General features: G+C 41.0%; 1 protein-coding gene across 1 annotated transcript in view; it reads right to left on the bottom strand.

The window, feature by feature from the left end:
* Window positions 1-12,249: 12,249 nt before the first annotated feature.
* Window positions 12,250-23,510, bottom strand: part of ADAMDEC1 (ADAM like decysin 1) — a 31,297-nt gene continuing 20,036 nt past the window's right edge. The window contains exons 11-14 of the mRNA XM_027840029.1: window positions 22,173-22,303; window positions 20,343-20,520; window positions 19,267-19,352; window positions 12,250-12,500 (exon numbers count right to left, since the gene is read on the bottom strand). Coding sequence (XP_027695830.1) covers window positions 12,497-12,500; window positions 19,267-19,352; window positions 20,343-20,520; window positions 22,173-22,303 — 399 coding nt within the window. The 3' untranslated portion in view covers window positions 12,250-12,496. The remainder of the gene's footprint in view (window positions 12,501-19,266; window positions 19,353-20,342; window positions 20,521-22,172; window positions 22,304-23,510) is intronic.

The raw sequence follows: 23,510 nt of genomic DNA, 5'->3' as shown, positions 1-23,510 counted from the left end.
TTAAATATATAACTTTCAGAAATATGGAATGCCTGACCCAAAGCCCATTGGTATGGGGCTCTCTCCTCCTTGGCGGAAATGAATGCCCTGCATATTTGAGAAGAAATAAATATAAGCTATTGTTATTTACAGATTATAAAGGTTCTGTGGTTATGTAGATTATAATAGGGTATAAAGGTCGTGTGACCTTTTATAAGTCATTTCCTTTCTCTGTGTTATTTTTCACACTCGAGGAAGAAGGAGGTTTGACTAGTCAGTAATTCTCTGAGAGCCATTCTGGTGTTAATCTTCTCTGATATTATTTGAGGTTCTGTCGAGGGGAGAGGGAGTGCAGTACATAAAGTATTGGACCTGGAGACAGGAAGAGCTGAGTTCAAACCCAGCCTCAGAAACTTTCTACTTCTGGAACTTTTTGTACAATTTTCTTAATCACTGTCTGCCTCAGTTGCCACATAAATAAGATGAGACAACTAGGTGACATTGTTGATACAGTGCCGGGCCTGGAGTCAGGAAGACCTGAGTTCAGATCTGGCCTAGCTGTGTGACCCTGGGCAAGTCACCTCACCCTGTTTGCGTCAGTTGTCTCATCTGCAAAATAAACTGGAGAAGGAAATGGCAAACCATTCCAGTATATCTGCTACAAAAACCCCAAATGGGCTTATGAAAAGTCAGACATGACTGAACAGCAACGATACAACCTCCAAAGGAAGAGAATTCTAAGCTAAGAAAAGCTCAAATTTAAATACGGAATTTATCCCCCAGTGAACCACACTGTATATGCTCATGGCCAGATCATGCGTTGAGGAGACGGGATAGAGTTCATCTTCATTTTGAAGGGACCAATGCTCCAGCTTTGAGCGCCACCTGGTGGCTCATTCATATTTAGCATCGTGACGCAATTTCTCCAAACTTCAAGTCCTAGTGAAAAATGGGAAGACACTGGTAGTCTCATCCCAAGACGCTTAAGCCCAAACGGCCAACAAAAGCTGCTGTCCTAAATCATTCCTTTACTCACTTACCAGGCCGATGGAAGCGGGATCCCCAGGTGTCTCAAAAGACTATAACAAATGACCAAATCTAATCACACGAAAATGAATAGAGATGAACACATGGTTCTACAGGCTAAAAACCAAAATGACTATGTAAATATAGGGTCAGAGAAATGAGGCTGGACTATTATTCATGTGAAGAAAAAACAGTCTATGAGGTTTGAGTGACTGGCAGTTCAACATAAGGAAACATTTCTTTTTAAGTAAAATTGTATTGATCTTTATTTAAAAAAAAATCACCTACATTTCCCACTGAGTACAGCTAGGTGTTGCAGTGAATGGAACACTGGGTTTGGAATCAGCAAGACTCATGTTTATGAGTTAAAATCCAGCCTCAGTCACTTCCTAGCTGTGTGACCCTGGGCAAGTCACTTAACCTTGTTTGCCTCAGCTTCCTCATCTGTAAAATGAGTTGGAGAAAGAAATGGCAAACCACTCCAATATGTTTGCCAAGAAAACTCAACTGAGGTCACAAAGAGTCAGACATGACTAAAAAAGGACTAAACAACTACCTGTATAATAGGTCACAGAACCTTAAGGTTCAAAAGGATAAAAGCAGGATAGTGATTTACTCCAGAATAAGGTTGATCTGAACTCCACTAAAAAAAAATGAGTACAAGATTCATTGAAATTGGGAAGAAGGATGGCATAGTGATTTCACTGATGCTTTCTCTATTAACACAAGAATCCCCTTCTCTGCCCAGAGCACCCAAAGGTTAAATGACTTGTCTAGGGTCACATAGTCAGTATGTATCAGACTCAGGACTTGAATTCAGGTCTTCCTAGCTACAAAGGCTCTACAATAACTACCTAGCCTCCCCCATTCTATCATGTTTTAAGTTAGTCAACAAGCATTTACTAATCACTTACTATGTGCCTAGAACTACTCTAAGTACTGGAGATACAAAGAAAGGTGAAAACAGGGTCCCTGCTGACAGTAAGCTTACATTTTAGTGAGGGAAATGACATGTAAATAGCTATACCTACTACATATATACAGCACAATGGAAGACAATCTTAGAGATAAGGCACAAGAAGAGAAGTAGAGTCAAGAAACAGGAAAGGCCTTATGAAGAAGATGGGGACCCAACTGGGTCTTGTATGAAGGCAGGGAAGCCCGAGGGAAGGGCTGAGGTGGGAAGAGAGTTCTAGGCTTGAAGGGTAACCATTACAAAATCATGGGGATGGGAGATGGAATATCATATGAGAGAAACAGAAAGCAGACCAGTATAACTGCATTGTTAAGTGTGGGGAGGGGAGGAAAGTAGAAGTAGAATGGACAACTAGCAAGGGCTTTAAAGCCAAGTGGAAGGTGTTTTTTTTTGATCCTGGAAACAATAGGAAACCATTGGAATTTATTGAGTAGGAGATACAATGGTTAGACTTGCATTTGAGGAAAACTACTTTGAGTGGAAGATAAAATGAGGTTAGGTGAAACTTGAATCAGAGAGAAGGCCATTGCCACAATGCAGATGGGGCAGCTGTATGAGTGGAGAGAAGAAAATGAGATGTTTTTAAGGTAGAATCGATAAGAATTGGCAACAGGTTGGATGGGGGAGGAACAGAGTGCGGAGTTAAGATGACACCAAGATCTCCAGCCTCAGTGACAGGGAATATAGTGGTATCCTAGGAGAGTTAGGAAGAAGAGAGGGTTTGCAGGGGAGATAATATGTTTCTTTTTGGCCATGTTGAGTTTGAGATATCTGTGGGACATCTACTTTGAGATGTCCAATAAGTAGTTGGTGATGTGGAAGGGCAGCTAGGTGGTTCAATGGATACAGCGCAGAGCATGGAGTCTGGAAGGCTCATCTTCCTGATTTCAAATCCAGCCTCAGAGCCATGCTAGCTGTGTGACCCTGAGCAAGTCACTTAACCCTGTTTGCCTCAGTTTCCTCATCTATAAAATGAGCTGGAGAAGGAAATGGCAAACTGCTCTAGTATCTTTGCCAAGAAAACAACAAATGGGGTCACAAAGAGTCAGACACAACTGAACAACAGCAATGTGAAAGTTCAGGAGATAGGTTAGACCTTAATATACAGATCTAGGAATTGTTTGCATAGAAAAGATAACTGAATCCAAGGGAGCTGATGAGATCATCAAAGGGAGACAGTACAGAAAGAGAAGTGGGTCTAGGACAGAGCCTTGGGTAACACCCACAGTGGCCTGGATGAAGATACAGCAAAGGAGGTGATAGATAGGAAAAGAACCAGGAGAGTTCTAGTAAACCCTACCTTATATCATTTAATCTGAGGAAATAATACTATAAAGTAAGTGCTACTGATAACACTGCCCCCTTTTTTACAGATATCAAAATAAAGATGAGATAATATAAGTCAAATGTCCCAAGGCAAGGTCCTTAGATTATGTTAATGAACTCCTAGCATACAGAAATGGTCTCAAAGTCCTTTTCCCTGGTTCTGACATTCCTTGGAGAATTGTTCTGTTGTGATGTTATTGTGATAAATATTGACAGATTGGATTGAGCTGAGGATAAGATGATGTGATGGTCTTGTTACTATGCTGAACTTACTTTCCCTCCCTAAGTCTTAGTTTCTTCACCTATAAAATAGGTGTGATACTTGGCCAGTCCTCACATGGTGCCTGAGAAAGAACTTTGTGTGGTAGAGGGCAGACTAGTTCAAGTGTTTATTAAAAAGCACCTTTCCAACTTCAAGACTGTGTGATTATTAAACTTCAAAATAGTCGACTATATGGAGATTTGCACCCTCATAAGCTGGACATCTTCTTGCCTGGTTCCATCAGAGCACAAATATTAGAAATCCTAATAGCTGATATTTTGAGAAGCCTTTAAAGTTTACAATATACTTGACATATTATCTCCGTAGATCCTTGTTCTGAAGACCTTGGGGACCATTTAATCCAATCCTCTCATCCTATAGCTAGAGAAACTGAGGCCCAGGGAGTTTAAGAAAGCTCACCAAGGTCATATAGGTAATAAGGATCATCAGTGAACTTTGATTCCAGGTACTTTGACATGGGAGTCTCACAATAGCTCTGGGAACTAATTAGTAAACCTGTTGGGATATTTATTTTGTAGGTAATAAAACTGAAGCTAAGAAGGCAGTGACTTAAACTAATGCCAGAGGCAGCACATTTCTTTACATCTCACTGCCTTTCAAGATCAATGTGTTTTCTTTTCTTTTTTTTTGGTTTTTGTTTTTTTAGGAAATTGAGGTTAAGTGACTTGCCCAGGATCATGCAGCTAGTTAAGTGTCAAGTGTTTGGTCTGAGGCCAAATTTGAACTCAGGTCTCCTGACTTCAGGGCTGGTACTCTATACACTGCACCACCTTGCTGCCCCCTGATCAATGTGTTTTCTAATAAATAACAGCAACAACAACAACAACAATAGCTAACATTATATAGCTCTTACTATGTGCCAGGCTGTGTGTTAAGCATTTTATAATTATTATCTCATTCCTTACCACATCCTTTGGAGGTATTCTACAAATGAGGAAATTGAGGCAGACAGAGGTTAAGTGACTTGCCCAGGGTCACACTACCAGTGTCAAAGGTTGAATTTGAACTCAGGCCTTCCTGCCTCTTGGCCCAGAGTTCTATCCACTATATCATTGAGCTCCCAATAAAATCAATGAAGTACCAAGATCCTACGTTAGAAGGTATTCCAGAGGCCACACCATCAGGTTCCCTCATTTTACAGATGAGGAAAATGAGGCCCAGGGAGTTAAACTTGCTGGTACTTCTAGTCAATAAGAGACTAGACTTGGCCCCAGGTCCTCTGAATGGAAAGCCCCCTCCCTTTCCACTGCATTAAGCCAGTTTTCGGAAGTGATTTAAACAATGACTTTTGAGAGAAGAGGGATGCATAAGGTAGATTCCTCTAGAAGTCAACCAGGCAGCCATCCAGGTGTATTAATTGCCCATTCCGATGACTGGACAAGAGGTGGCATTGGAACAGAGGTGGTGGAGAGTGGGAAGGGTATGGCTCTGGGTTGAAGGAATTGAGTTCAAATCTCTCCCCTGTCACTTACTACCTATAACACCTTGGGGAAGTGACTTCACCTCTCTGGGGCTCAGTTTCCTCACTTGTTAAATGAGAGGTTTGGACTTCATGGCCTCTAAGGTAGGTCCCTTCCAGTTCTTGATCTTTGACTTGTGTTCCCTCAGATGGTCATTGCCTACAACTATGGCATCTGGCTAAAGCTTTAGCCACCTAGGTTCCAAATGGGCAATGACACTGAGTATAAGGATGCTGGGTAGGGAAAGGGCCAGTTCTCTCCCTTGTCTCAGGCCTGCTTGCTCCTGCCCCTCCTCAAAGCTGCCTCTAAAGACTGGAATGCCCACCTTTAGGAAATCTTTCCTAAAGCTGTCAATTGTCCTCATGGGTTTCCACATCCAGGGAAGGTAAACACAGCCAAGGCAAGGCTGGGTGTGGATACAATGCCAGCATTCAGACAGCAGGGGTCGCAATTGCCCAAGACAAGGATGATGATGACATGTTTGTGGCCATAAAAGGAAAGTGAGAGCCAAGGGTGTCAGCTTTCAGAATCCCAGCAGAGGGTCTGAGGAGGAGGGAAATGGGGCCAGGAGGGATTTCTGAGGCAGGGAAACCCAACCCTGCCATTTTTCACCAGATGAAAGTTGTTCATGGACCAGAGGCTTCTTTCTTCCTTTGGTGCTCAGTCTTCTCATTCGCACGGTCCAAGGTTGGACTCCATGGTCTCCATGACCTCTGCATCTCTTCACTGATGGGATTCTTTCCCTCTGCGCAGATGAGGCAGCCAAGCAAGCGCTCCAGACCTGCAGACAGCGGACAGCTGGGGTTGAATACACTGTCAAATGGGACTTCGGCTGCCTGGGAGATCCAGGCCAAATCACTTAATGTCCCTGAGCCTCACTTGTAGAAGTGACATCAAGAGACTCAACACCACCTGGTCCATGGGGTTGTTGTCAGGAAAGTGCTTCTGCCAGAAGAGGGTGAGGGAGGACAGACTAGAGCAAACCCAAGAGATCCTGGTCAGATTATCCTCCACCTTTCTACTCCAGGGTAATGGGCCTCCACCTTGGTTACATTCCCTCCTTAGGGGGTGACACCAGACCTGTAGGCTCTCAGGCATTGTGCATGCAGTGGAGGTAGCAGTAGCAGCTGAAGCCTTCATGGACCCGGTGACAGGCATTCTATAAGAGGGCCTCCAGACTGGGAAAAACCCTGCAGCAGGCAGGCACTTATGTCCAGGATTGGTGGTGATGAGTGCATCTAGGGTATGCCTCATCTCTCCATTGGTTGACCCTGCTATGACTGACCTATTTTCTCCCAGAGGGTCTTCAGCCCAGGCTTTCAGGTCACTAATCTGTGAGTGGGTATAGATGATGTTGACATCAGATCTCAAAAAACTGCTTCCCCACCTACCCATCCACCAAGTGAACCTGGGGCTGGTGCTTCTGACAAATAGGCTGAAAGCCAATCCCTGTGGCCCAAGATACAGTGATGCCCTCACAGTCCACACATAGGCCTAGAAGACATTCCTCTTTTGCCTCCTTTTCATTGGAGGTAGAAGAGCTCCTCTTATCCCTGGATACTCCTGAGGTTTCATAGAGATAGAAAGCAGAGTGCTTGTGGATCACAATGGTGTTGGTGCTCCACTGGGAAGAGCGGCTGATGATGGTGGTGCCCTCCATGGATCTCATTGTGAGGCTGCCCTGGAACCTCCTCAGCATCAAGAAAGTTTTTAGCCTCGGTATTTCTGGTCAAGATATTACTGTGGAGAGGTAGTGTTTGCTTCTCCTTGCTAGGGGTCAATAGAAAGAAAACATTTTAATTTCCTCTGACTTTCCTTGGATTCTTTTTAAACTCATAACCATACAAACCCAGTATTTCCTCCTTAGGGTCTGAACTTCCCTTTTTTTGTTGTTGTTCAATTGCCTCAGTCATGTCTGACTCTTTGTGACCCCATTTGATGTTTTCTTGGCAAAGATACTGGAGTGGTTTGCCATTTCCTTCTCCAGCTTATTTTACAGATGAGAAAACTGAGGCAAAGGGGTTAAGTGACTGGCCCAAGGTCACACAACTTGTAAGTGTCTGAGGTCAGATTTGAACTGAGGAAGGTGAGTCTTCCTGACTCCAGGCCTGGTGTTCTATACACTATGGTGCCCCCTAGTTGCCCAAGAACTTCCCTACTAGAATAGAAAATACTTTGTTATATTTCCAGCCACCTAAATTACCTTTCAGGCTCTGCTCTGACTCTACTGTCCACAGGAGACCTTCTCTGATCCCTCCCAACCCCACCCAAGATATTAATGCTTTAGTTACCATCCCCCAAATACTCTATATTTACTTTGCATATATGGTGGATGTCCAAGAAAGGCAAGGTGGTGGAATGTCTAGAGAGCGGGCTTTAGAGTCAGGAAGATTCAAGGCTCACTTTTCACACATATTGGCTGGTTGACCCTGGGCAAATTACTTGACATCTCTGCTCTCAGAAGGCTCTCTAAGAAGGCTTTGTGTTGTGAGAACTTGTCACCTTTTGTTGGTAGAGGTAGCTTTCATGCATAGCAATTCTCTATTATCAAATAAATTATGGATCCAATCCTTACCTCTATCTGTGTAACTGTCTTCCAGTCTGCTGTTTGTTCTCAGTTTTTCAGATTTTCACCTTGGAAATTCTCTTGCTTCACCTTTGTTCACTTCCAAGACACCTTTCTGAAACAAGGGATCTCAAACTTTTGTGGTCTATATCAGGACTTCTTAAACTGTGGGTTGTGACCCAATATGGGATCATGTAACTGAACGTGGGCCTGTGAAAAATCTGGCAACAGTAGAAGGTTTCTGAATGTACAACGACCAAAAATTAATTCAAAGTCAAAAAGAATCTGAGGTGTTTCTGGCAGCTCCTCCCCAAATTGCATCACATGACTTCACTGCAGCCTTGCTTCTGAACACAGCACTGATGATTATAAAATCAAAATATTGATCAACTCCGAAAAACATCAAAAATGTTCTTTGTCCTGTGGTATCAAATATTCTGCCAAGATTTAATTATTTATGTAAAAATAAGCAAGCATATCCATTTCATTAGTAGGCAAATTTGCTTTCATCTTTAATAAATGTAAAATTATATGTATACCAAAGAATTGTTTTAAAATAAATTTCTGTATGATTTATTATCAGTAAATGTTTGATTTGTATACCTATTTTATATATCTATATACCCGGAGTCGTGTAAAAATTTCTGGGGCAAAATGAAGTTGCAAGTGGAAAAAATTTAAGAAGCCCTGATCTGTATTATAGGCTTTCTATGGGCTCCCCAGGAATGAATGAACGATTGAATGGAGAAGGGGGAGGAGGGAGGCATTAATTAGACAATTTTATTATAAGCCACACATGGAGGCAGGAGGTCTACAGAGGTTGAATGACTCACCCAAGGTCACACAGGGTGCTCCTTAGAGAAGCTCTTTCTCTTTCTCTAGTCTACAACCTTTCATATGCCAGGATCCTTTCTTCCCCTCTTTGTTACCCACTCAGAAATCCCCACAGTTCAGACTCCAGATCACCTTCCCAATCTGAACAACAGCCAAGTAAAATAAACAATGCAGGCATTTAGATCCTCATTTCTTGCTCAGACCTGTGATTTCATCAGTGTGGGGAATTCCCAATGTTCTAACTCCTTCTACTGCTGCAGTTAATACCTAACTCAGAATGTTGCTTCAATGCACCAAGAGGTTGATTGTCTCGCTCAGGCAGACAATGGCTTGTATTTGTCAACGTGAACATTGGTCTTCAAGACTCCAAGATTGGCCTTCTGACCATTATATGATGCTAGCTCTATCTCCATTATATATAGATAATGGAGGCTTGATTACATGAAGTGATTACTTCAATAATCTATAGATAGTAAGGGTAGAGTGGACTCCAAACCGCTTCAGATAGGTATGTGAATCCTGCACTCTTTCCACTATACTATATACTGCCTCATACTAAGGTCAACAAAGTTATTCTTCATGATATGAAATATTCTGCTAGATTCTTATTCTCTTGCTGATAATACCTTCCCCCCCCAATATTCTCTCCCTCCTTAAATTACTTTTATTATCTAGTCTAGATCTTTCCTTTGACCTAATCTCAAATTGATTTTTAGCAATCTTATTTGTATATTTGTCTTAGGATATGGATTGGACCTGTGATTTTGTTGATATAAGGAACTCCCAGGGGAGAAAAGTTCCTTTACCACTGCAGGTAGGCACCTTCTCTGTAACTCATGGAAGTTCTCTATGTTTAGCCCAACACAAAGTCTCAGATGCTGTTCTCCAGTCATGTTCATGTCCCTGCCATCATATGTGCACCCTCATCCCACTTTCTACTCCCGGTCTGTGAACAATCATTGAATCAAGAGAACCATTCTTGGAAAGAATATATCAATCAATTGCCCTGTGGCTCCAATCACCATCCCCTCTACTTTCCTATCCAAATCACTCCTCCCTGGCCACCACTTCCCTACATATGTTGTTTTCCCTTTATTAGAACAAAAATTCCTTGGGGTGGGGTGGGCAGAAACAGTCTTGTTTTTCTCTTTGTATTCTCAGTGCTTGACCCAGTATCTGGCACATAGTAAATACTATTAAATGTCTTTTTCATTCATTCATTCATTCATTCATTCATTCATTCATTCATTCATTCATTCATTCCAGTCATCCATTCACATATTAATTTATTCACCACCAATTTGACTATAGAATGACAGAATTTTTGTCAGTGATAAGGTGATCCACACTGATGTCAATCAGACCCATAGAATTTGACAGTAACTGGTAGATTAAGGCCTAGAGCACAGAGAGGTTACACCATTTGACCAGTGTAACACCACCATCATGGAAGGCCCCATGACTTCTGAGCTAGTGCTCCTTCCTCAAGCTACACAGGCCCTTCTCTCTTCTCAATAATGACTGAATGAGATAATGATTCTGTGTGTTGATGTAATAAAAAACACACAGTCCCTTGTTCCCATGGTGAAAAAACATATTTTCAAGCCAAAAGACTTGGGTTCACATTCTGACTGCTATTGTTTACTAGTGTGACTTTGGATAAATCATGCCACTTTTTTGGTGCTCAGTTTCCTCTTCTGTAAAATGAGGAGGGTTGGACTATATGGTCTCTAAGGTCTTTTCCAGTGAGTCCCTTCTTGTTAAAGTTGTCATCCATCAACTCTGGTGTACCTTGTATGTACATGTTATCTTCCCCATAAGAATGTGAGCTCTTTGAACATGGGCATTGTTTTTGCTTTCCTTTTCTATCCCCAGCACTTAGCATAAACCCTGGTGCACAGGAGGTGCTTAATAAATGCTTATTGATTTCAACTTTTAATTTATGATTCTAGATTTGGATCCTCCCTTCATATCTTAAAAAGCTTCATCTTTCTTTTAAAGTGTGTGTGTGTGTGTGTGTGTGTGTGTACGTACTTTTCTAATCAAGTCCATGACTTGACTGGCAGATGGCTGAGATATCATGATGGACATCCCTGGATATGGCAAGCTGAAAGTGCCCTATTCCAGCTCTAAGTTCCTATAGTAGGCTTAGGAGGAAAATCTGATCCACTCATTCCATATATTACCAGTGTTTACTTTGCAATATCTTACATACTTTGGTCTTCTGCTTGACTCAAATTATCTAATTTTTCAAGTGCATGAATATGGTCTTTCAACACAAGTATAAACTCTTGGGTTGCAGCATCTTTGTCTTATTTCACCACTGTATTTCACTCCCATCTGAGTGTTTTGCTCATAGGTTTTTGTTGTTGAGTGGTATCAGTCATGTATGACTCTTTGTGGCATCACTTGGGGATTTCTTGGAAAAGATACTGGAGTGGTTTGCAATTTCTTTCTCCAATTCATTTTACAGATGAGGAAACTGAGGCAGACAGGGTTAGATGACTGAATCACAGAACTAATAAGTATTTTAAAGGCTATCAAGTGGAACAAGACTTTCAGAAGAATGTTCTTCTACATCTTCTTCAAGTGGCCATTCACCCTTCACTTAAAAAGAAAAAACAAAACCCTGAGCAATTCATTATCAGCTATAAGAGTCAATTCTATTATTTTCTTGAATGTCTCAGTTTGTGAAGAGCTTTTGATTATATGAAGCTTAAATCCACTATCATTGCCAGGGCTGAACAAGTCCTTCCTATTTTGAAGACAGCTATCATGTCTCCCTTACATCTTTTCTAATCTAAACATCCCCAGTTCCTACAATGGATGGGATATCCAAGTCCCTTACCAATCTAGCTGATTTTGTCTGAACCTTCTTCACCTCAACAATATCCTTCCTAAAATGCTACAGTTGAAACTGAACATAACGCTCAAGATGCGCCCTTACCAGGACAGAGGGAAGACAGCCTCCCTCATTCTGAATGCTAGATTTCTCAATGACAACTAGTGTCATTCCAGGTTTTTGGCTGCCATGATGTGCTCATGATTTCTCCTGAATCTATAGTGCCCCCCAAAGTCTTTTCTTTTTATATCTCATGTTGGTTATCCATCTCTCTCCCTTCTTGAACTTATGAAGTCACTTTTCTGAATCCTAATTCAAAAATCTGATGTCTAGAGAAGTAAAGGGATTTACCCAAGACCATACAGCTAGGGACTCCTGTCATTTCTCTTTTCTTGTCCACACTTGGGAATGCATGCATTCTTCATCCCAAGCATGTTTTGATAGCTAACTCTGAGATGTACTCTGGCTGGATGGGTGAGTCAGGTGTGTAAATGACACCAGCTTGGGGAAGGGCAGGGAGGGGAAGGGCAAGGAGGAAGGTGAGATGAGACAGACCATCAAGGCATCATTTGCATAGTGACTGAAATACACAAAGACTGTGTGTGTGTGTGTGTGTGTGTGTGTGTATGTGTGTGAATTTGTTTTGTTTTATTGTAGGATGATGATGGTGAGGCAGAGAATTCCCAGGAAGGTGATATTGCTATTTGTTACATGTCTATATTTGGTTTTTGTTCTTCTTTTTAGTTTACTCTATCTGATGAGCTTTAAATATCTAGGCTAAGAAGAAATAAATGGAAAGCAACTCCTCACCCAAAGACTTCTTTAATAGTCACATAAAAATGTACACAGTTCACATGCAATCATCCCAGACCTACAGTCATAAGGGATTGTGGAAGATGTATAAAAGATATGCATAGATATCATTGCAATCACAAGTAGCAGAAGCATTTGATAAATGGTAAAATGTTAAATGTACATTTGTGAAGACTGTAAGCATATCCTAAAGATTAAAGGAGAAGCAAGTTCAAATCATTTCTTTCTTGTTTTCACCAATAACTCTTCTTCATCTCCCAAAACAAACCATAGTATGATGGAGACAGCCTTGGACTTAGAAGAAATTGAGTTCCCATCTCACATCCTCTCCTGGGTGGATTCTATAACCTTGGGTAGATAGGTCCCTTCAGCTCATTGAGCCTCAGTTGCCTCAACTAGAAAATGGAGATAAGAATATCAGAACTTTTACTCCCTGGCTAGCTTCTTGACAGCTGTCTTCTTACCTAGATCAGAGAAAATACATTAGAGGACTAATGTCTTTGGATCAGAATTCCTCTTCTTTCTACCAACCCCTCAGCAAGTTAACAAATATTCCTTTAGTATTTATTATATGCCAAATACTGCACTAAGATCTGGGGATATGAAGATATGAAGAAAGGGGGAAAAACAAAATGCACATACACAACATTCTCCTACAATAGCCCCAACCCTTAAGAAGCTCACATTCTAGTTGAGCAGACAATATGTAAATAATTGGTTAAAAATAAGATATATACAAAGTAAATGGGAAGTAGTCTAGTAGGGGAAGGTACTAGAACAATAGCAGCTGGACAGTTTGGGAAGGGCCTCCTGAGAGTGGGGGAATTTGAGCTAAGCCCATATAAGGATGAAGTTCCAGACATTATTCCCATCCAAATTCCCACCCATTCACCTGTTCAGGAACCATAATCAAATCCCCTGGCTCCAGCACCGGCCCAGCAGCTTTCCAGATCAAAATACCCCTGCTTAGTTGGCAACATTCCCCTTTATGTGTATCTCCCCTCCCATTAGAATGGAAACCCCTTGAGAGCAAGGTCTGTCTTTGTTTCTGTAGGCGTATCCTCTGCAGTAGGCACAGTGCACGGCCCATTATAAGTGCTTACTAGATGCATTTTATTCATTTGCCCGCTACCCAGGGAGTGAAGATCAAGTCAGACCCTATGAAAGTGGGAAGAAAGGGAAACTGGCAAGCCCCCAATACCCTTGTGTTTCTAACATCATTATGTTTTGATGGTGCATTTGAGGGGGCCATGGCACAGTGGGTGGCAGAGTTAACTTGGAGTCAAGAAAAATGGGTTCAAATCCTGCCTCCAACACTTACTGGCTTTGTGAGCTGGACAAGTCACTTAAATCTTCTTGGTGAATGAATGCATGCATAAATGAATGAATGAGTAGGTGAGTGACTGAATGAATGAATGCAATGATACTTTATCATGTTTGTTATGTGCCAAACACTATACCAAGTTCTTGGATACAAATAGAAAATAAAACAAACAAACAACAAGAAAACCCTTTTCTAGAGGAGGGGGGAAGATAACCCATATAGGTGCTCTGGGTGACTCTAAGAAACTATAAATTATAGTTGGGCTCCAGATGTACAAGGGTGGAAGGAGTTTCCACACTTTGTATTCCCAGCCCAGGTCTAAACCAAAACAACCCATGACATAGAACAGCCTAGCGAAGGAGAGAGAATGCTGAACCCAGAATCAGGAAGCACTGACTTCAGACCCTGCTTCTGTCAGTTGGATAAGACACTTCATTTCCCTACAACTCAGTTGCCTCATCTGCAAATTGATGGTAATAAAGCACCTACCTTGAATGGTTGAAAATGTCTCAAATGAGACCACATGTGTAAAGCATTGTGCCATTCTTAAGATACTAAATAGATAGTGCAGCTAGGAGGCACCATAGTGCATAGAGCACCAGGTCAGAGTCAGGAAGATTCATAACTCTGAGTTCAAATCTGACTTCAGACACTTATGAGCTGCATAACTCTAGACAAGTCACTTAACCTTGCTCATCTCAGTTTCCTCGTATATAAAATGAGCTGGAGAAAGAAATGGCAAACATCTCTAGTATCTTTGCCAAGAAAATTCCAAATGGGGTCATGAAGAATTTGACACAACTGAAAACAACTCACTAGCAGTATGTTTGTATTTTTATTATTGTCAAAATGATTGTTATTGACATGGTAATTGATTTAATCAGTAGAGAATTTGGCATAGAATTCAATACTATTTGCTTATGTTTGAGATGTTTCTATTTTGCTGCTGCTGATAATAGTGGTGTGGTAGTGGAGATGATTCTTTTTGCATATCAAATGTCATTATCATGGAAACTATAAAATGCATCATAAAAATGACTTTGTGCCAGTCCTCCAGGAGTGCCCAATCTAATGAGAGGGATGAGGGATGTCCATAATGAGGGATGTCCATGAATGAGTACAAAACCAGAAAGAAGGTGGTAATAGCATTAAGAGATCCAATCAGACATGGTACCATAAGACAGATATAAGGGAGGGTGACTTTTTAGTTGTGGAAGCAGGAAAAGTTTGATGATGCCTAAGGACATATGTGGTCCTAAGTACTAATGGAGCTGAAAGGACCTTAGAAATCACTGATTCCAATCCTGTCATTGTGACAAATGAGGAAAAGACCAAGCACTCTGGAAATTTTCAAGTTCAAAGCTTAAAATAAATTTTGTTTTTTAATTATCAAACATTTTTCTCCCCACTCTCTATGCTTGAGGGAGAAAAGAAAGAAAAGAAAAGAAAACCTCTCTACCAAATACGCATAGTCAAACAAAATAAATTCTGCCATTGGTCATATTAAGTAGGGAGTGGTCAGTATTAACTGGGGAGTGAAGGACAGTGATGGGTCAATAGTGACATGGAGAATTTGAGTCTGGGTGGACAGAAAAACTTGGTACCATCAAGAGAAATAGAGAATTTGAGATGGTGGCAGCTTTCAAGAGGGAGGTAAAGAGTTCTGTTTTGTACCTCTTGAGTTTGAGATACCATCAGGGCTTATAGTGGGCAAACAGATGTAGGCCTGATGGGCCATGGAAAACTTGGGAGTAGATATAGGAATCTATGAATCATCTGTGTAGAGATGATATTTCATCACAGGGAAGCAGAGGACACCATTGGGAGAGGAGGTTGAGAGGAAAGAAAAGAAGAAATAGGACAGAGTCTCAAGGGACACTCTAATTTGGGGAATGAGAGTAGGAAAATTCACCATCCAAGGAGCCAAAGACGAAGTTAGAGCATAAATTGTCAAAGAATCAGGAAACAAATGCAACAGAGAAACCAAGAGAATAGACACTTGCCAGAAAGATAGAGAGGGCTAATAGAAGAAGTAGTGAGAACTGAGAAAAGACCATTGGGTTTGTCACTTAGATCTTTGGTGATGTTGGAAGAGACCAGTTTGAGTAGAATCATGTGGACAGAAACCTGCTCGCACAGGATGCTAGGCTCTTCTATATCATGGGTTGTTTAGGTTCAGACCTGTGTTGGGAATACAAAGTGTGGAAACTCTTTCCACCCTCACAAATCTGGAGCCCGACTATACAAAGGGTATCTATTCTTCAGAAGAAGTGAAAGGGAGGAGAGAAATAAGATAGAAGCATCTTACATTATAAGAAGAGCGTTCTTGATTTTGTTTGTTTATTTGTTTTTAGGAGAGTAGAGACCTGAACATGCTTTCCCGCTTTCTTTCTTTTTTTTTTGTTTGTTTATTTGATTTGGTAGAAAGTAAGGAGCTAATTAGAGGGGGAGAGAATATTAGAAAGATGTGAAACAAATATTTGCGCCTAAAATTGTTCAAAACATTTTGACTGGATCATTCTTTTACACATAATTTGTTCTCTGTAATTATGGAAATTTGGGCTCCTGTCTTTTTCCCTCTTCAAAAATTACCACCCCACTCCCACCCCCCCCAACTCTCCAGCTTGTTCAGAGCAAGGTCTGATCCATATTTTTTCCTGTATCCTTAGTGTCTGGCCCAATGCCTAGCAGAGTACAAATGTTTAATATGTTTTTGTTGGTTGAACAAGTGAATGGAATAAGTAATGGCATGAAGTTACAGAGAAAACAGGAGAGAATGGAATCAAGGAAACAAACACACAACTTTGCCTTGGCAAAGAAGCAGAAGACTTCATCCATTGAGAATGGAAGGAAGATAGAAAGGATGAGTAAAGTCAGAAATATCTGGGGGTATAGAGGCAGGAATTTGAGGGAGCATGCATTTTTAATGAAATATGAGGCAAAGTCATTTACTATAAGATAGGGAGTGGGCCTGGAGTTAGGGGACTAAGAAAAGGGGAGAAGTTACAGATTATTAATATGTTTAATAATAGTAACAACAACATGCATTTATATTGAGTTTTAAGGTTTGCAAAGCACAGAATTGGAGCTTTGGGGAATTCTTTTAGAATAATAGCAAGAAGGAATTCAGTTAGAGATGGCTAAGTATCATGATGCAATGGCAAAATGATATCTTATATTCATATCATGTAATATTAATTCTTATTAGTCAAAGAACTGTTATATTATTTTAGCATGCTTCTATTAACTAACTACCATATACCAGACACAGTGCTATACTCTAAAAATACAAAGATTTTTTTTAAAAATTGGTTCTTGCCCTCAGAGAGCTTACATTCTACCAGGGTAAAATAATATAGTTAGAGATAATTTGATACAAAATATATCCAATGTCATTTAACAAGTGGAGGAGTTACAAAAAGTCTCAAGGAGGAAGTGGCACTTGAGCTTATCCTTGAATAGAGTTAGAGATTCCAAGAAGCAGAGTTTTAAAAAAAGGGCAGGCAGGTAAGGGGCACAGCCTGTGCAAAAGTACATAAGTGGGAGATATAATCCCACACAAAGAAAATACTAAGTAGGTCAATTTGGTTTAAATACAGAAATATTTGGTTGAAATACAGGGAGAATAATGTGAGAAGATTATGAAATTTCACCTTCTTTCCCATGCATTCTTTTTTTTAATTGTGTGTATTTTGGTTTCAATTTAATTCAACAATCATTAAGCACTTAATATGCACAAAGGCTTGTGTTAGTTACTAAGGTAGACACAGGGATGGATAAAACATGACCCTTATAGTCTAATGGGGGTAATAAGACACCTAGTGTATATAAAAATGCTATTAAAAATCAAAAGTGGTAAAGGCACAGCAGCAGTGTTAATAATGTCCTCTACAAGGCTAATACAGAAAAGCAAAGAGGAAAGTAAGTTTACTCCCCAAAAAGCTAATCAGGGAAAGCTTCACTTGTGCATCATTTGAGCTGAGACTTGAAGGATGAGCTAGAGATGGTAAAGACGGGGGAGGAGAGGAAGGAGGGCATTGATTCCATATATAGGATAAGGGATGTACAAAGGCAGAATTTCAGGAAAACTTGCAACATGCTCATGGAAGAGTAAAGAGAATAGTTTGCCTGGATTGTTAAGTACATGAAGGGAAGTATGATGAGACCAAGCCACCAAGGTAAGGTCAGTCCAGACTTTGGAAAGCCTTAAATGTCAGGATAAGGACTTTGGACTTTATTCAATCAGTAATAAGGGACCGTTGAAAGGTTTTGAGCAAAAGAGTGCCATAAGCTGATATTTGTTTAAGGAGGATTATTCTAGCAGCAACATGAAGGATGGGTTGGAAGGACCCAAGATTAGAGGCCAGGAGATCAGTTAGGAAGCTATAGCATTAGTCCAGATGAGACTTTGGCATTCAAAGCTTTCATAACCTACACTCCACCCATTCCCCAACACACACAGCTTCCCAGTCTTCTTAATCCTTTCATTCTCCCCACACACATTCTCTTCCATTCAATGACATTAGCTTCTGGGCTGTTCCATGAACGACATTGGCTTCTTGTTCCTTGAACAAGATACTCCATGTCTCAGTTCTGGACATGTGTACAGTCTGTCCCTTACACCTGGAACATTCCCCCTCCTCATCTCCACCTCCAGGCTTCCTCCAAGTCCCAGCTAAAACCCCACCTTCTACAGTAAGCTTTTCCTGATCCTGTTGGATCCAGTTCCTTCCTTTGTTGATTATTTCCTATTTGTCCTGTCTAAAGCATATTCATACATAACTGTTTGTATGATGTCTCTCCCATTAGATTGTAAGCTCCTTGAGGGTAGGACCTGTCTCTTGCCTTTCTTTGTAACCCCAGCCACTAGCTTCGTGCCTGGCACATTTTTGACTGACTGACTAAGGAGAGTTTGGACAAGGTTGTGGTACTAGGGACAGAAACAATGGGATGAATGCCAAAGACTGGGAACTGATTGATAAATGGGAGATGAGGGAGAGAAGAATCAAAGCTGTCACCAAGGTTGTCGCTCTGGGTGCTGTGGCAAATGGGAGCACCAATCACAGAAAGTGCCCCCGTACATTGCAAGCCAGCCCATTCCAAATGTACAAGTTTTGATTAAGAGTTTACATTGTACAGAGTCATTCTTGGGGAAATGAAAATTAAATAAAACTCACTACTTGCCCTTAATCCAACTCACCAAGTATGTGATAAATCAGTCAAGATCTAGACTGGGTGCTGAGGATACAAAGGAAAGAAAAAAAAAGAAAACAATTCCTATCTTTAAGGAGCTTACATACTGTTTAAGAAATTTAGAAACTAAAGAAGGAGTGAGAGCTAACATTTACATCAGCTTTAAAGTGTGCAAAGATTTTATATCCTCATCATCATCATCATCATCTCATTTAACCTTCATAATAAGCCTGTGAAGTAGATACTATGATTATCCCCATTTTAAAGATGAGAAGACTGAGGCCAAGAGAGGTTAAAATACTTTTCCTAGGTTGACACAGCTAGCCTGAGGTGGAATGTGAATTTAGATTTTTCCTGCTGTTCTAAGTCTAGTGCTTTTTCCCCTCTGCCATGTGGTTTCAGACCTGTCCATATCTAAGTAGAAGGTGAAGAGCACTAAACATAGGTCCAAGCAAAGTGTTTAGGAAGCATTTTGGGAGAGACAGGCCTCTTCTGTTTGAGGGAATCTGGGAGTCGGTCGAACCTGAGTTTGACCTTGAAGGAAGGGAAGGATCAGAATGACACTTTGACTTTGTCCACAACTTGTCAACCGGCAGAAAGTTAAAATTAGAAAAAAAAAGTGAGAGGACAAGGGGTGATCTTACCGTGCACGTGCTGTTGTGTGTCCTTCACACTGGGTCTCAGGCTTCCATCTGCATGCCTCTGCGTCACAGCAAGGGTTTGTGCATTCCTTCAACAAACACACAGACACAATGACAGAAATTGGATTATTTGTCTTTTGCCTTATTAGGGGTAGCTTATTCTATTTTGAACATCTAGAATCATTGACTTAGACAGAAGCTGAGAAGGACCTTCGGGGTCACCTAGTTCAATGCTGTCATTTGACAGAGAAAGAAACTGAAACCCAGGATAATTAAACAATTTGCACAACACAGGTAGTTTAAGTATCAAGTGAAATTTGAACTTGAGTCCTGGGGACCTTTGTTCATGCTTCACTGGAAAAAAAAATGAGGCTCCTATTCAGAAGTCATCTTTCCACAATGCTCATGCATCTTCCTTGACTATGCCCTCCTTTACAACTAGGACCCTTACTAGCTTTCCAGTCTTCTTATAATTTATTCACATCCATGAATTTTATGATCCCATGACAAAGGGCTTCTCACTATTCCTTCTACATGATAATCCATATTCAAACCCTTTGCCTTTGATTTGTCTATTCAGTATGTCTGGAATGTTCTTCCCTATCTCTGCCTGCTGAATTCTCAGGCTTCCTTAAAAATTCATCTCAAATAAGATTCTGGAAGCCTTTCCCAGTCCCTCTCCTCCCCTCACCTCCCCCCCTTCTCTCTTAATCCCTTTCCTTCCCTTCCCCTTACTTTTCTTTTCCTTCCTTTCTCCTTCCTTCTTCTCTCCTCTTCTCCTTTATCTTTTTCTTTCCCTCACTTCTCCTTCCCTCCTCTCCCCTCTCCTCATTTACACTATCCTCTGAGGTCAGCTTCCATTTCTACCATCATATAGGATATTTGCACATAGTTATGTGCATGTTTTCTCTCTCTTTAGAATGCAAGCTCATTGATGGCAAGAACGCTGTTTTTGCCTTTCTTTGTATTCTCAGGTCTATATTATTATAATGAAACTCATTATCATCATCTTTATCAGCACACTTCTTAAACCCCAAATTAGACGTAAGAAAAATGGGAGAGAAAAAAATGGGAGATACCTTGGGTGTCCCACAGTCGCAATCTTCACCTACTTCCTTGAGTTTATTCCCACAGATTGGATTGCTTATTATGTCTTCTGGGGCTGGTGCTTGGAGAAGACACATTGGTTTTTGATGCAAGAGGTATTTTTTAAAAGATTTGAGGGCAGTTTCACTGAAGTCCTTTGGGAATTTAGAGCTGCGGATAAAGGAGATAAAAAGAAGCTGGGTGGGGCTCTAGGGTGTGTGTCACTTGGCATTTGGGTGTAAGATGTCAGTCATGATTTGCCATGGCCAAGGGAGGTCCAGGAACATTGCAGTTTGTGGGCAAAGAGTCGCTCATGGGCATAAAGGGACCAAATTCCCCTTAGGATTTGAATCTGTCCAAACTAGTCAAGGTGGTAGCAGTACAGTTCAAATAATAGTATCAGAGTGATCACCAGTTTCCAGCTGGAAGCAATTTCTTAAGCCATCTGGTCCAACCCCTTTACTTTATAGATAAAGAAATTTAGGTCCCACAAAGTTAATTAATTTGGCCAAGGTCACACAGCTAGTAAGGGCCAGAAGGAGGATTTGAACTCAAGTCTAGGATTCCAGAACTGTCTTCTCTCCGCACTGCTGGGACCTGAGATTTCTTAGGTGTTCATTTGCATTCCATCATCATAGATCTCAACCCATCCACAGAAAACCTTCAAGAATCCAGGGACATCTCACAGGCATGATAAGAAATCGGAGCAGGATTTGGGGGATTACACAGTAGTAACAGTGACAACTATTGGATTCAGCCAGTGCATATCCCCAATGCATAACATTCCATTTACTGCCTCCTTGATTTTGTATAGACTGTCCCACAGGCCTGGGATGCACTTCCTCCAACTTTTAGAATCCTTAGCTTCTATCAAGACACAACTCAAGACCCACCTTCTATAAAATGTCTCTCTTACCCCAACTAACCCCCAATTCCTATTATCCACATCCTCCCACCTTAACATAACTTTGAATATTTTTTTTATACATTATATGAGAGGCATCATGGAATAATGGTTATAGAATTTGCTTCAGAGTCCATAAGACCTGGGTTTAAGTCTTAACATAAACTGATTGTGTGAATATAATTGAGTCACAATCTCTCAGGATTCCAGGTAATCCTCTAAAAATTTAAGTTGCAGGGCAGATGCCAATCTGTATCAGGGGAGGGGGTTTCTTGGGAGTTTCATAAACCACTGAAATCAAAAGTCTAAAATAAAATTAAAATACATGAGAACAAACTGGATCTCTGCATACATCTATAGACTAAGACACATTATTCTATTATTTCTCACCCTCACCCCAAAAGAATTAAGTTATTTGAGGACAAGCACAATTTTATTTTTGTGTTTTTATCTTCAGAGTATAGCATGGTGCCTGCTACATAGAAAGCATTTAATAAATGGTTTTTTGAGTGAACTGATGAATAGATAGGATGAATGAACAAATGAATAAATGAATGATGCCTGAATCCTAGACTTAGAGCCTTAGGGAGCCTAAAGATTATCTAAGGTATCATCTAAACCCTTCTTTGTAGAGAAAACTGGGACCCAGAGAAGTTAATGATCTGCCCCAAATTGTGTACCTCGCAGGTGACCGAGATGGGACTAGAGACATTGCTTTTGTCTCCTAGCCTCATTCTCTTAGCCTTTGTCATTGGCACACATGTATATGCACAGAAACACACACACACACACACACACACACCACCACCACCACCACCACACCACACCACACCACCAGCACCGCCACCAACAACAACAACAACACCTCCCTTTACTGAATTTTTTTTCTCTCCTTTGTCAGACAGTGAGAGTGACTCACGTCAGGTACTGGTTCATCACACAGCTCCCAGAGGGGCATTTGGTCTCATGAGTCACATCAGGCATTCCGAGGGCATGACCCAACTCATGAGACATCACTCCTACTAGTGACACTGCGTTTTTCCTCCATGCCTAGAAAAAAGAAGAGAACTATTATTTCTTAATTGCCCGAGTCCACCCAGGGAGTAGGAAGAAACTGGTTCTGGACCTAGATCTTCTAATTGAGAACCCAGCACACTCTCCACCCTACCAGGCTGTCCCTATTCAAGTCAATTAAATAATTATTGAGTATCTGTTAAGTGTCACCTCGCAAGAGAGAAATGGAGATCAGTAATTCAGAGGCTCTGCCATGAAGCTTGGCTGTACCTGGGCATAGGAGCTCACCAGTCTGTTTTTAAATTAGCCCAAACTCAAGTGATCCCTCCTCTTCACTGTCATCCAAGGAGGCTCAGGGGACTAAATCACAGAGAACCAAGATGCCAACTTTCTGCCCTAGCCTGGCTGGGTTTGTTTTCGCCATTGCTCTTGAACCTAGCCAGAGTCCTTCAGAACAGTGAAGTCATTGCAGGAAATACTTTGAAAGACAATGTGGTGCTGTGGTGGTGAACTTAGAATCAGTTACACCTGAGTTCAAATCCTGCTGCAGGCATTTGCTAGGTGTGGAGCAAGGGCAAGTGACTTAACTGCTTAGAGACTCAGTTTCCTACTCTGTAAAATGGAGTTCACAATATTTGATCTACTTACTTTACAAAGTTATTGTGACTCGATCACTTTGCAAATCTTGAAGTGGTCTAAAAGTGTGGCTTCTTTTGTAATCTAATAATTGAACTTCCTATCCTAAAGAGAATGCTACTGCCTATATGAAGACTCCCATAATCCCCCTGGCTAGTGACACTCCCCTTAACTCGCTCTCCAGGAGCTTGTTTTGCTTTCTAACTTTCTAGAGCTCTTATTAGGCAAGATTGTGTTTTATCATGCAGCTAATTACCCAAAGTTGAAGCTAAGAAGTCTCTTAAGGGCTTAGAATATGCCTTATTCAAAGTGATATTTCCTATATTCCATTTCAGAGTGTTTTATGCAGTAAGTTCTCATTAAATGCACACAGCATTGCTTAATTGCACGTGAGGTGACTAAGAAATAGTAGGGTTAGGATCTTCTCTTTTGCTTAATCCACTCCTGGCTTTTCTACTCTCTATCCTTCCAGTCACCCCTACATCACACTGTTCCAAACCTTGTACCTAGGTTAAAGTCTCTTTCCTCCTTCTCTCATTCCCTTTTTCCTCCCTCCCTCTTTCCTTCCTTCCTTCCTTCCTTCCTTCCTTCCTTCCTTCCTTCCTTC

The sequence above is a fragment of the Vombatus ursinus genome, unplaced genomic scaffold (assembly GCF_900497805.2).
Source record: "Vombatus ursinus unplaced genomic scaffold, bare-nosed wombat genome assembly UNPS02014837.1, whole genome shotgun sequence".
Taxonomy (NCBI): Eukaryota; Metazoa; Chordata; class Mammalia; order Diprotodontia; family Vombatidae; genus Vombatus; species Vombatus ursinus.
This window is presented reverse-complemented; position numbering and strand designations above follow the sequence as displayed.